General features: G+C 40.3%; 2 protein-coding genes across 7 annotated transcripts in view; one reads left to right on the top strand and one right to left on the bottom strand.

Annotated features, from left to right (window-relative positions):
• Positions 1 to 6,551: 6,551 nt before the first annotated feature.
• IDI1 (isopentenyl-diphosphate delta isomerase 1) lies at positions 6,552 to 13,248 on the bottom strand. 6 transcript variants are annotated; one of them, XM_037031978.1, is made up of 5 exons: positions 13,152 to 13,225; positions 11,533 to 11,705; positions 10,833 to 10,925; positions 9,084 to 9,214; positions 6,552 to 7,910 (listed from the first exon to the last, which is right to left on the bottom strand). In XM_037031978.1, the coding sequence occupies exons 2-5, from the start codon at positions 11,675 to 11,677 to the stop codon at positions 7,593 to 7,595; spliced, it is 687 nt and encodes a 228-aa protein (XP_036887873.1). In that variant the 5' UTR covers positions 11,678 to 11,705; positions 13,152 to 13,225; the 3' UTR covers positions 6,552 to 7,592. The 6 variants fall into 6 exon arrangements, with proteins under 6 accessions (XP_036887873.1, XP_036887870.1, XP_036887871.1 ...); XM_037031975.1 differs by lacking the exon at positions 13,152 to 13,225 and adding an exon at positions 12,878 to 13,045; XM_037031976.1 differs by lacking the exon at positions 13,152 to 13,225 and adding an exon at positions 12,882 to 12,928 and having other exon boundaries at positions 11,533 to 11,706.
• Positions 13,249 to 13,303: 55 nt separating this feature from the next.
• Positions 13,304 to 14,306, top strand: part of WDR37 (WD repeat domain 37) — a 69,726-nt gene continuing 68,723 nt past the window's right edge. Inside the window, exon 1 of the mRNA XM_037031971.1 lies at positions 13,304 to 13,463. The gene's annotated coding sequence lies outside the window, so the exon portion shown is untranslated. The remainder of the gene's footprint in view (positions 13,464 to 14,306) is intronic.

Raw genomic sequence — 14,306 nt, 5'->3', positions numbered from 1 at the left:
GCCAGAGTCTGCCACAGAAGAGAACTGAGAAGCTCTTAAGTTTTTATCCCAAGCCAGCACAACGATCAAGAAAAAATAAACAAATCGAACCACCCAGGTGAAGAGAAAACCTGATCACATCATACAAATCAAATGTCCAGTTTTCATGGCAACAAAATGAGGCATACAAATAAATAGGAAATTATGGCCCCCTAAAAATGGTCCCTTTCAGATAAAGAATTTAAAACAGCCGTCTTTTTAAAAATTCATTGGGGTGACATTGGTTAAGAAAATTACATAGGTTTCAAGTGTATAGTCTACAAAAATAACCTGTATGTTTACCACCCACAGTCAAAACATTTCATTACCATGTATTTGGCCCCATTTACTACTTCCACTTGCCTCTTCTTTTGGTGATTACCATACTGTTAATCTGTGTCTGAGTTTTTGTTCTTTTTGCTTGTCTTGTTCATTTGTTGCTTTCAGTTTTATATTTCACAGACGCGTGAAATACGGTTCTCAATTTTTCTATCTGACTTACTTTGCTTAGTATGATATTTTAAGATCCATCCATGTTGTTGCAAATGGTAGTATTTCATCTGGCTGAGTAGTGTTCCATAGTATATATGTACCACATCTTTTCTGTCCAGTCATCTATTGAAGGACACTTCATTGTTTCCATGTCTTGGCCGCCATGAATAATGCTGCAATGAACATAGGGGTGAATATATCTTTATGAATAAGTGTCTTCAAATTTTTTGGGTATTTACCCGGAAGAAAGTCATGGTAACTCTTGGAGGAACTTCATCACTGTTTTCCATAGTGGTTGTATCAGGTTACATTCCCAACACCAGTGAATGACGGTTCCTTTTTCTCCACAACCTTTCCAACATTTATTGTTGATACGGTCATTCTAATAGGTGTCAGGTGGTATCACACTGTAGTTTTGCATTTCATAATAGCTAGTGAATTTGAGCATCTTTCCATACATCTGTTGGTCATTTGTATGTCTTCTGGGGAGAGGTGTTTAGATTCTCTGCCCATTTTTCAATTTGTTTTTTGGTTGAGTTGTATGAATTCCTTACATATTTTTGGATATTAACCCCTTATCAGGAGTGTAGTCTACAAATACCTGCTCCTACTTGGTTGCCTTTTTGTTTTGTTGGTGGTGTCTAAGACTTACAGTGTATAAGACTTACAGTTTTGTTTAGATACAGTACCATTTATTTTTCCTTTTAATTCCCTTGCCTTTGAGGTCAAATTCATAAATCTCTAAGGCTGAGATTCTATGTTTTCTTCTGTGTGATTTATTGTTGAGTTAATTTTTGTATATGGTCATAAACAGCCGTCTAGTTTCATGCTTTTGCATGTGGCTCTCCAATTTTCCCAGCACCATTTATTAAAGAGGCTTTCTTTTTTTTCTATTGTATGTTTTTGGCTCCTTTGTCAAAAATATGCCCATACACATGTGTTTATTTCTGGGCTCACAATTCTGTTCCATTAGTGTGAGTCTATTTTTCTGCCACTACCACAGAAAACCACTGTCTTAGAGATGCTCAAAGAGCTAAAGGAGGACATGGATGTGGGAAAAACAGTATGAACATAATAGAAACACCAACAGATATAAAACAAAGGTACCAAAAAAACTCTGGAGATGGAAAGTACAGGCAACAAAAGCAAAAGGAGACAAGTGGGGTCTAGGTCAGATTTCTGTGCGTCAAAGGAAATAATGGAATGAAAGGACAACTTACAGAATGGGAGAAAATATTTGCAAGTATCTATGAGATTAATGTCCAGCATATAAAAGGAACTCTTACAACTCAACTACAATAAATACCTAATAAAAATGGTAGAATGCTAGAATATTCTCCAAATAAGATAAACTAATGGCCAGGTTTATATAAAGATGCTAAACATCACTAATAAGAAATGAAAAAACCACAGTGAGCTTACTTCCATTAGGATGGCCACTACCAAAAGAACAGAAAACAAGTGCTGGTGAAGATTAAGGAGAATTTGGAACCCTTGTGCATTATTGGCAGAAATGTAAAATGGTGCAACCACTATGTAAAACAGTATGGAGGTTTTTCTACTCAAAAAGTAGAATATCATGATCCAGCAATCTCACTTCTAGGTATATGAGTATATCCAAAAGAAAGCATGATTTCAAAGGGATAATATGTACTCCCATGTTTATTGAAGCATTATTCACAACAGCCAAGACATGAAAACAACCTAAGTGTCTATTCTCAGATGGTTGTATATAGAAAATGTGGTGTATCTAAAATGAAATGATAATCAGACCAAAAAAAACACAGAAGAAATTGTGTGCTTCACACAACATGGATGGTGGACCTTGAGGACACTATGTTAAGTGAAGTAAGTCAGAGGAGTACAAACACTATACGATCTTTCTTTTAGGTGGAATCTAAGAAAAACTGACCTCAGATACAGAGAACAGAGTAGTGGTGGCCAGAGGTAGCAATAAAGGGTGGGCGAGATGGGTGACAAAGGTCAAAAGTTACAACATCCCTGTAGAAGATAGCTAAGTCATGGGGATGTAATGTATAGCATAGTAACTATAGTTTAAAATAATGTATTATGTATTTGAAAATTGCTAAGAATAAACTAAGAAAATTCTCATTATTTACATTCCTGAATTTGAAAGCATTAACTTATTTTCTTTTACTTTGTCTTTTTACATAACTGTCTTCCTTCGAAATAATTTTTATCCTACATTAGTCTGTCTACTGAGTTGAAAGTAATACAGTCTTTTTCTATACTTGTTACTCCAGAAATTATATATATCCTTATGAAACTCTACAATTAGTTAAGATGAGCCTCTTTCCAGATTTCACATTTATCCAGCCTAAATTATAGGTAGCTGAACTCCATGAATATTGGGAGGACTTTATGACAAATCATTTCCCAGTTTAAATGAAATTACTCCTAGATATAACAACATTTTTTTAAAAGCAGCCCATACACATTAATAATGTCCTTCAATTTAAAAACAGATTACAGGACTTCTGGCCAAGATGGAGGCATAGGTAGACACACTGTGCCTCTTTGCACAACCAAAATAAAGACAACAAAAATTTAGAAACAAAATAACCACCAGTACTGTCAGAAAATTGAACTGTATGGAAGTCTGACAACCAAGGAGTTAAAGTAGACACATTCATCCAGACCAGCAGGAGGGGTGGGGTGGCCAGGAGGAGAGGTCTCAGCAAAAAAAAAAAAAAAAAAGCAGTGGCTGGCGGACCCAGGACACACAAAGCAGCAGTGGGTGGACCCAGTGAGGTGGCAGGTTGTGGAGGGGCTTGGTGTGCAAGGTGGCTTGCAAAACTGGATGGTCCCACATTTGTGCACAGATAAACCAGGCAAAAGTGGGGAGCAAGACAGACTGCACAACTCAGGGTCCCAGTGCGGGGAAATAAAGCCTCAAAACACCAGTTGAAAATACCTGTGGGGGTTGAGGTGCTGGGAGAGATTCCCAGCCTCAGGGAGAGTTCGTTAAAGAGACCCACAGGGGCCTAGAATGTACACAAGCTCACCCACCGGGGAATCAGCACCAGAATGGCCCAGTTTGCTTGGGGATAGCGGTGGAAGTGACTGAAATCTGGCAGACAGCGGAGCAAGTACCATTGTTCCCTCTCAGACCCCTGCCCTACATATAGCATTGTAATGCAGTGACGTGGGTTACCCTGCCCTGGTGAACACCTAAGGCTCCTCCCCTTTCACTATGTAATAGGCACATCAAGACAAGAAAAATGGCCCAAATGAAAGAACAGATGAAAGCTCCAGAAAAAATACAACTAAGTTAAGAAGAGATAGCCAACCTATCAGATGCATAGTTCAAAATACTGGTGATCAGGATGCTCACAGAATTGGTTGATTTAGTTACAAATTAGAGGAACAAATGAAGGCTAAACTAATTGAAATGAAGGGAAATGAACAGGGAACCACCAATAGTGATGGAAAGAAAACTGTAACTCAAATCAAGGGAGTGGACCAGAAGGAACACAAAAATGGCCAAACAGAAAAGTATGAAGAAACAAGAATTCAAACAAATGAGGAGAGACTTAGGAACCTCCAGGACATCTTTAAACATTCCAACATCTGAATTATAGGGGTACCAGAAGGGGAACGGGACGAGCAACAAGTGGAAAAACTTATTTGAACAAATAATAGGAGAACTTCCCCAATCTGGCAAAGGAAATAGACTTTCAGGAAGTCCAGGAAGCTCAGAGAGTCCCAAAGAAGGTGGACCCAAGGAGAAACACACCAAGGCACATCATAATTACATTACCTAACATTAAAATGAAGGAAAGAATCCTAGAAGCAGCAAGAGATAAGGGGACAGTCACCTACAAGGGAGTACCCATCAGACTGTCAGCGGATTTCTCAAAAGAGACCTTACAGGCAAGAAGGGGCTGGAAAGAAGTATTCCAAGTCATGAAATGCAAGGACCTACATCCAAGATTGCTCTATCCAGCAAAGCCATCATTTAGAATGGAAGGGTAGATAAAGTGCTTCACAGATAAAGTCAAGTTCAAGGAGTTCTCATCACCAAGCCCTTATTCTATGAAATGTTAAAGGGACTTATCTAAGAAAAAGAAGATAAAAAATATGAACAGTGAAAGGATAGCAAACTCACAGTTACTAACAACCACACCTAAAACAAAAGCAAACTAAGGAGACTCCTAAAACAGGAGTGGAGCCACAGAAATGGAGATCACATGGAGGGTTAGCAACAGGGGAGTGGGAGGAGGAGAGAGGGGGAAAAGGTACAGAGAATAAGTAGCATAGATGGTGGGAAGAGAATAGGAGGAGGGCAAGAGTGGTGTGGGAAATGTAGAAACTAAAGAACTCATGACACATGGACATGAACTAAAGGAGGGGAAGGTGGGTGGGAGGGCGTGTGCAGGGTGGAGGGGAATGAATGGGGGGAAATGGGACGACTGTAATGGCATAATCAATAAAATATATTTAAAAATATTGAGAAGCAGGATTTTCACACAATTTAAAAGTATTACTTTATAATTATTTGTGAATCACAAAAGGGGAAAATACTTTTTATGAGAAACCTCGCAGATATATCCTACTGAAGGGGCTAACTTTACATCACTTTTACAGTTGTCTTTATGTGCCCCCAAATGTGATTGCCTGAGGAAACACTACTACTTATGCAACACTGTTGTCAAAAAAGTTTAATCTGAATCTAGTTATGGGAAACAGTATGACCAATAAAAATAGGGAGAACTTTGTAAAATAATTGCTGTGCAATCTTGAAGAATCATGAAAGACAAAAGGACGCTGGGATAGTTTAACAGTCACAACTAAGGCAGGTTGTTGATCCTCGACAGACTCTTGGTGGGAGAGGGGGAGGGAGAGAGAATTTATGCAAGTCATCATTCAGAAAAATGGGGAAATTTGAAAAGATTTATTTTAAATATAAGTATTATACGTGCTAAATATCCTATTGTGCTGATTGTCTATGTTAGAATGCCCTTTTAGGGAGTATGTATGCTGAAGTGCAGAGAGTAATTTATGTCATTAGATCTGTAGTAGAATGTAAAGGTTTACATGTACTCACAGTTGGTAAATCTGTGTCAAGTGTCTACATGAGCTGTACTGTGCTTGCAATATTCCTGTATGTTCAAAGTTTTCCAAAATGAAAATATGGAAGAAATAATAAATCCCCTCCATCATGGAACCTGCACCTGGGTGGGCAGACAGTAAGTAAATTCAACGCTGAGCTGTTAAGTTATAAAAAAAACAGCAGGAAAGGAGGTTGAAGTACAGAATAGGGCCGCATCACGTAATAGTCAAAGTAGGCATTCCTGAAGTGGTTAATATTGAGCAGTCTCAAAAAATTGAGTGAGTTATGGATGTCTCTGGAAAAAGAATTTCCTAGGAATTTTAGTTAGAAGGAACAGAAAACCTAGGTGGGAGCAAGCCTGGTGTTATCAATGGGCTTCATGGAACAAGATAAGGGCGTGAGATCAGCAGGGTGGTCTCCATCCATCTACAGTATTTTATTGTTTTCCTTGGTAATAAAACTTTGGGGACAGAATGAACTTAAAAACCACCCCTGGCCCCTTCAGGAATTGTTTATGGTCTCCATTGGCTTTAAAAAAGTGTTTGAGTTCTAAGGAGTTCATCAGGTCAAAGAAGAGTCATCCTTAAGGTAACAGTGGTAACATTTGCTGAGCATTTACAAAGTGCTAAGTGCTGATGTAAGGCCCCCTTGTCTAGTACTGCAGCCACTAGCCACTGTAGCTGAGTAACTACTTATGTGTGGCTTTCAGCCTAAAACTTCCTAGAAAACGTAACTAGAAATAATGTTATGAATATATTTTGAAGCTATTTGGCATTTATGTTTAAGCTACCATAGACAGGTTAACCTATTATTGTATTAAAATTTTAACAAACTAGACAACAAATGTCATTTTTAAAATATATTTACTTTTCAGTGAAATTATTACTCATGACAATCTTCCCTGGAATTATGAATTAACTGTTCAGAGTTAAGCAGAAATAGATTCTTTTATTGAACTTATAAAACATTTAGCTGGTAAGAAACAAATTTTTATCTTTTTCATTATTATTACATAGCATTCAAGGATAATAAACCTTAAGGTTTCAAATCTGAGAAATCTATGCAAGAGTTTTAAAAAGTTCATTAATCTAAGGTACAGTTTACACATTAATATACACACATTCCATGCCCTGATTCCACTTAACACAAATATTAACCTGTCAATCTCCCGTCCCCTTCACCCAATATAGCACAATGTTGTGGACCAGTGGTTCTCAGTGGGAGCACCTTGGCCCACCAGCACACATTCGGCATCTGCAGACATTGTGACTGTGATATTGGGGGAGGATGGGTACCGGTGGTATTTAGTGGGTAGAACCCAGGGATGCTGCTAAACGTCCTTTAATGCATAGGATGAACCTCCACAACAAAGAATTATTCAACAAAAACCAGTTGTAAGAAATCCTGTGCTAAGGTATGACCCAATTTCTGAGGTATGACCCAATTTCAGGCTATTTTGCAAACAGCCTGTCTGTCCCTTGCAATTTGGAAAACACAGACTTTTCAGAGAAGTCAGGACATACAGCATTTAATTACCTTGGACCCACTTCCCCTAGTTTAATATCTTAAAATGGAAAGTTAATTTGAGATGTTTTGAAGTAACTAAGGAAAGAGTTTCTATCGCATGTTTTTTTGAACTATAATAGAAACTTAACGATATGTAAAGCACCTGGAAAATACAGTGCTCTACAAGCATTCTGAAAATGTGTACCTCAACAGATCGAAAATAAAGAGCTTCACTTATTTGTTCAAATTTGTCAGGACTATATTTAGGTAGGTTAAGTCAAGTTTAAAAAATAATCTCTCATAAGTGTCCTTCACAAACAGCAGTGCATATGTGTGGTGTGTGTGATACAAAATTAAGTCAGTCGTCTTTTTTACATAAATTCTGGCTGTAAAATATCAATGTATCCAGTGAGTGTTAATACAGAACTAATTTTTTAAAGTCATTTTAAGCTTACTAAGTAAAGTAGTTTTTTAGTACTTTACTGATCAGTCATCTCCACATTCACATTCTGTGTATTTTCTCATGGTCAACAAAGTGATTTAAGTGACTTAAGTTATCCCACCACTTAAACAGAAAAGTCTCTGCAATACGTTGAAACCATGGAGTTATCTTAATTTCACCCCTGGCTGCCTTTTTCAACATTTCTTCCACTTCTTCCTTTGACACGTAGGAATAGCTTTTAATTTCATTGGGGTCTGGATTCAAAGTCACGTTCTTCCTCACAAACAAAATGTAATCTATCTCATGTTCTCCCCAGATACCATCAGACTGAGCCTTGTAGTGAATTCGAGTCAGATAGTTAATTTCTTCTGGAGGAACCTAGGACAAAAATGAAACAGAAATACAAACATCAACAACAAAACAAGTAGTCTAAATTAACCCACCACATCTCAGTACTATTTTGAACAAGACCAGTAGAGTTTTAGTTAGGACTCTTAAAATGTTAACTTCCTATTGATGATGTATCACTACATAGTTTCAAGTATCTGAATTTTTTCCATAGGACCAAAAATTCAAGTTGACTAACTGAAAAAAATTTTAAAAAGCAGTCACTCAGCCCTGGTTAGCATAGCTCAGTGGATTGAGCATGGGCTGCGAACCAAAGGGTCACTGGTTCAATTCCCAGTCAGGACATATGCCCGGGTTGTGGGCCAGGTCCCCAGTGGAGGCCACATGAGAGGCAACCACACACTGATGTTTCCCTTCCTCTTTCTCCCTCCCTTCCCCTCTCTCTAAAAATAAATAAATAAAATCTTTAAAAAAAAAAGGAGTCACTCAAATGGGAATTGTGACATTCTCCTTCACATCTCAATATTACTTTTTGGGGGGAAAAATTACCATTTAGCTAGATGAGAGATACTTTATTTATTCAGGTTTTATTGAAAGGGGACAATTCTGGGCATGGGGGTAGGGAGATGATTTCAATTCACTCAGAGTTATCGATCATATTCCTATGAATTTCCACAAGAAAATATTCACCTTTGATATGATCAACTGTAAAAATACTCAACTTTATACACTGGTTAACAGATCAATCCATTTTGGTACTGAGCTAAATTCTGACAAACATTATTAAGACACCAAAATTTAAATAATCTTCATTCGAGGTGCTTTTGGGGGGTCAATAAATCTGGAGGTTCCAAAGCAGAGACCTACACTTGAATTTAAAATTTTACTGAAAAATATTTTATAGAATGTTTAGCCCTGGCTGGTGTGGCTCTTTGGATGGAATGCTGGCCTGTAAACTGAAGGGTCACCAGTTTGATTCCCAGTCAGGGCACATGCCTGGGTTGCGGGCCTGGTCTCCAGTAGAGGGTGAGTCAGGTCCCCATTTGGGGGCATGCGAGAGGCAACTAATGGATGTATCTCTCACATATTGATGTTTCTCTCCCTCTCTCTAAAGGTAAATTTAAAAATCTTAAAAAAAAACACCCCAAAACAGAATGTTTATATTTCACCTTATATGTTTGGTTGTACAAACAACTTCATTACCTGTTCCATGGGAATTCCTAACTCAGCCTTTAAACGCCTCTGTGCAGCTCGCCTTACTCCAATTGCATCATTTTCTTCAAGCTCTCCTGGGTTACTTAATGGATGACTACAACAAGTATTGGTAAAACAACCTGGAACATGTTAATATAGATGTAGATTAACTTTTCTCCAAAGTAGCCCTAAAAGGTGAAGAAAACCCAAAGTTTTAAAATAGAAAAATCAGCCCTGGCTGGTGTGGCTCAGTGGATTGAGGGCCAGCCTGTGAACTGAGGGGAGTCGCAAGTTCAATTCCTAGTCTAGGGCACATGCTACAGTTGCGGGCCAGGCCCCCAGTAGTGGGTGTGCCCAAGGCAACCATATGCTGATGTTCCCCTCTTTCCCTCCCTTCCCCTCGCTCTAAAAATTAATAAATAAAATCTAAAAAACAGTAATATAAATATTAGTCAAATGATTATTGAGGATTAATTTCTTATTCAGTTACAATGGACTATTGTAATGAGGAATGAATATACTATGCTTATATAAATCTATACACATTAATCTTAGTAAACATTAAATTCAGCTTGTTACTCTCTAATGTAATTTTTTCCTTGAAGTTAAAGCTTTCATATTAAAAGTTCTTTTTTTAGTATACTTTACAGTTCAGCAGTTTCAGTTCCAGTGAGAACTTAAGGAGCAGCCCAACCTTAAGGTCCCAGCTAACGCCGATCACACACAGGAATTCAGCTGACAAAAAACAGATGGCCAACTCATGGACACTGACCACGAAAATCCGCATCAGGACCAGCAAGGACACTGCCTGCATTTCCACAGTCCCTCCCTGATCTCTTTGTTGTACTTTCCCTCTCCTTCCTCATAAAAACCTCTGCCTGCACTGAGATGTTAAGATAGGCTTTAGGATGATAGTCTCCCATCTCAGGTGACTGGCACTTGAATAAACTTTCTTCTTTTTCACCAGCATCTGTCTCACAAGTTTGGCTTTTGTTGCAGCAGACAGCTGGACCTGGGTTCGGTTACACTATCAGTCATCATATTGTGAAACAAACATGTGTAGGTAAGTTCTTTATTATCACCTTTAAAAAATTATTTATTGGTTTTAAAGATAGGAAGAAGAGAGGCAGGGAGAAAGACAGACAGAGGGACATCAGTTTGTCATTCAACTTATTTATGCATTCATTGGTTGATTCTTGTACATGCCCTGACCAGGGGCTGAATCTGCAACCTTGATGTATCAGGATGATGCTCTGACTGACTGAGCTACCTGGCCAGGGTTATCAATGCCATCTCAACCAAAAAGATAAAGATGTGTGTAAGATACAGATTTTTAAAAATCCTCACCTGAGGATCTGCTTATTGATTTTAGAGAGAAAGCAAAAGGGATAAGGAGAGGGAGAAGAGATCAATGTGAGAAAGAAACAAATATCACTTTTTCTGTACTTGCCCTGACCAGGGATCAAATCCACAACTTGACAGGTATAGGATGACATCTCAATCAACTGAGCCACCTGGCCACAGCAAGATACAGATTTTTTAAGTATTTATGTAAATACATACGTATATCTAGTAGTTTTTATTCTTTGTTGTTACTTCATTAGGTTGCACTCATTGTATAAGTTTCTTTTATGTAGAATGTGAAATTATGTTATTCACAGAATTTCCCTTTTTGATAATAGCTAACCAGAAAGTTCCAAGTGACAAAGTCAAATTAAATATAGTTCCCAACAAAATACTATACATTAGGCCACTAACCTGGAAAAGTAATTTTAGCATCTGATCTCTGTTGTAGCAGGAGCTTATTTTCAGTGTTGAATAAGAAGACACTAAAAGCTCGATGCAATAATCCTGAAAGTAAAAGCAATACTATTAATTTAGCCTTAAAATACCATTTATGTGCCTAATTCTCTACTTGGGATTTAAGATATTAGTGACTTGCTGGCATTTGTTTTTTAACATTTTTCCCACTGTCTTTTACTTAGTGAGTCGCTTGAAAGTTATAGTGGAGAAGAGCTCTGGAATACCAGTAAGGAAGCTGGTCACCAGGGGAAAGAAATGGTGATCTGTTGGCCAGTCTGCTAATGAGCCTCCCCTCTTGAGCAAACTGGAAAGGCATGTCCTCCTTTTCATAACTTGTCTCTTTCTCCATTCACTAAAAAAAACCTCCCTAGCACTATAGCCTTGATGAATGCTATTCTGCTAAGATTAGGCTAGTCCCTCTTTTACAAACCAAAATAATCTTGAAGAATCTGAGTAAAAGATATGAGTGGAGAGAAACAGCTGTTTGGCAGGGAAAGTAGCAAATCAGATTTTACTATTATACCCTCAACTAACTGGAACCAAAGATAAAATATGATGACATGATTAAAGATCACACCTTTACTAACATACTTTTCTCAGCTATCCTGAAATGCCTAGGCAAGTCACTTTCTCACAGACTATTTTAAAACAGTACCTTTCTCAATGTTTTCATTCAGGTGACAATTCTTTTTGGTCTCAGCCCCAATTTTATTGTCATTTTCATCAATAAGAATACACATCTCTGCCAGGAGCTGAACCTGTTGCTTATCAAGATTGTCAGTGTTGATTTCGGGCATCATTACTAAATGTCTGATCTGCCCTAGAATCCTAAAAGAAGAGAGAAAGAAAGGTTATTACATCACATTTCTGTAACTGTCATATAAACACAGTGATGAGTCCATTCTGAACCCAAGAGCCCAGTAAGCAAGAAAGCCATTTCAAAGGGTAAGCACGGTGCTTGCTGCTGCTGGCATTCCCACCTGAGTCCCCACGTTTGGGCCCATCTTGGCCACCATTTCTCCTACGGGCCATCAGCTGGCCTTCTATCTCAGCCATTTTCTGAACTGCCGGTCTCAATGCTGTCCTCTAAATTCTTGTCCAGTGAGACCCTATGCAGCATTTGACAGTCAGTCCTCTCCCTCTGTACACTTTACTTCCTTAGGTGTTTGTCCATCTATAATGTAGCCCCAATCTCACTTTTTACCCTATTTTCAACATTTCTGTGTGTCTGTGATAACCCATATTATATATTACATATATAAATATGGTAACCATTACCCGCCCAAATGCGTTGCCATTCCCTCCTATGGTACATACCAATCTCTGTTAAAATCCATTTTTCAACATCCAATTTATATGCCCAACACTAACGAACCTTTTCTTAATATCCCAGTAAGATTTAACCCAATTTTGACAGCTGGGGCTCCTAATAAGATTGTGACTGCACCACGCCTTGGCAGCGCAGGCGCAGACGCAGCCGCTGGCTGCGTGTGAACTGTTCCAAGGAAACTGGAATTTCACAAAATTTTCACAAACCATAAAGTAATTCCTTCTCCGCCCGCCCCACAAACAACTACATCTGAAAAACCATTCTTAGCTCACGGGACATAACCGGCAGTGGAGCCGCATTCGGTCCCCAGGCTGAAGTGGTCCCTCCCCACCAAACCTTACCGAGACTCCGCGCTTAGCTCCGGGAACTCTCGGGGACCTGCCTCTAGTCTGTCCTCTCGGAGCTCCCCACCCTTAGTCCCTCCCCCTCGGGACACCAGGAGCCCTCAATCTGTCCCTTAGGGGACCCCCACCCCTAGTCTTTCCCCCACAAGGATCTGCGGCCCCCCCCGGCCCCCCGTCTCTCCACTGAGGAATCCGGGGAGATCTCCAATTCTCCCCCCGGGGACCCCCTCCCCTCCCCTCGGGACACCTGGGAGCACCCAATCACTACCCCTCATCCCTCGAGGACGCCCGGGAGCCCCGTTTCTCCCCTCGGAGACGCCCCGAACCTGAGGCAAGGACCGACCGCCGCTCGCCGCTCCGTCGTACACGCCTCCCACCGCCACAGCCCCGCCGTCCAGGTTCGCGGCGCCGCCCGCCCAATCACTCGAGCCCTCGCCAGAGCGCCCCACATGACGGCAGGCCAATCGCGCTCCGACCCAGTCTTGACGTCTCGGTCGCGCGTTGGCACCACGCCCGGGTGGGGCTGGGTAACCTCTGTGCCCGGTGGGTCGAAGATCCTCGTCTACAAAGAGCGTGGGGCCTCTACTTCGCCTCTCGTGCCCCTCCACCGAGGAGCCACCTGACTGAACGCTGCCTTAGGGACCGTGTGGCGAGCCTACGGGTTGGGCTGCGGGCTGGTCCCTAGGCGTTGGCGCCGGGGCGTGGACTGGCGCCTGCGCCCTGGGGCCCTGCGTACTGGACCTGAAATGCGGCGCGGCTAGCTGAGGTCGCCTCCGCAAGTTCAAGGCTTGAAGGTGTAGTTAGAAGTCATTGTTAATGTAGTAACTTGGGGGCCACTTGTCCCGAGTTACGTTATTTGGAATCGTTGACGAGTTTGTCTCCAATGGGAAATTTCTGCAAGTCCTAAAGCGGGTACGTTATCAGGGACAGTTCAGCAGGGCTGAGCGTAGAGGCAGTTTGAGACTTCTGCGCTTGAATAGGACTGTGTGGGTGGCAGTCATTTACACATGTATATTCATAGGTTATATGTTAGTGATACTTTTTAAATTTATTTTTCTTTAAAAAAGATTTTATTTATTTTTAGAGGGAGGGGGAAAAGGGGGAGAGAAACATCGATCAGTTGCCCCTCCTATGCACCGGGATTAGAATTGAACCCACAACCCAGGCCTGTGCCCGGACTGGAATCGCCTGCGAACTTTCGCTTTGCTGGACGATGCCCAACTAACTGAACCACGCTGGTTAGGGATATGTCAGTAATACCTTAAAGCAGACTACAGTGTGAAATTACCTTCAATGTTTAAATACAAAGTATATGTAATTGAAATGAAGTTTCGTCTAGGACTAAGCATTGCTAAGAGGGTCACTTAAAATAGAGTCGGGAGGCTTTTAGAGAAGTGGGGGCCTAAGGCACATCTTGTCTCTCAGTCCCCAGAGCTGCTGTTAGGTTGCTAAACTCAGCTCAAGGCTGAGCTATAAACATACTGTAACCACTGTTGTATGGACACATATGAACTTGTTAAAAAACAAAACTCAGTAAATTTGGAGATTTACTTTGCTTTATTAAACAATTCATGAGTTTGGCAGCATACCATCTTGCAACCACTATCGGGGTTGCAAAAAAACACTGGTCGTTTTTTTTTTGTTTTTTTTTTGCATTCCACCAGCCTGGGACCTGGCCTGCAACCCAGGCACATGCCCTGACTGGAATCGAACCTGTGACATTTAAGCGTCATGATAATAAAAACAATGCAGATT

Source organism: Sturnira hondurensis, unplaced genomic scaffold, assembly GCF_014824575.4.
Source record: "Sturnira hondurensis isolate 20B ecotype Veracruz unplaced genomic scaffold, ASM1482457v3 Scaffold0021214, whole genome shotgun sequence".
NCBI lineage: Eukaryota > Metazoa > Chordata > Mammalia > Chiroptera > Phyllostomidae > Sturnira > Sturnira hondurensis.
Note: the sequence above shows the minus strand (reverse complement) of the source record. Positions and strands in the feature narration are given on the sequence as shown.

Bases quoted from the DNA above. Each gene is read 5' to 3' on its own strand.
- IDI1 (XM_037031975.1), bottom strand. From the start codon at position 13,002: ATGTGGGGCGCTCTGGCGAGGGCTCGAGTGATTGGGCGGGCGGCGCCG. The intron at 11,706-12,877 runs GTTCGGGGCGTC...CTCTTCTTTTAG, and splicing joins GCGGTCGGTCCTTGCCTCAG to GATTCTAGGGCAGATCAGAC. The intron at 10,926-11,532 runs GTACTGTTTTAA...TTTTACTTTCAG, and splicing joins GAATGAAAACATTGAGAAAG to GATTATTGCATCGAGCTTTT.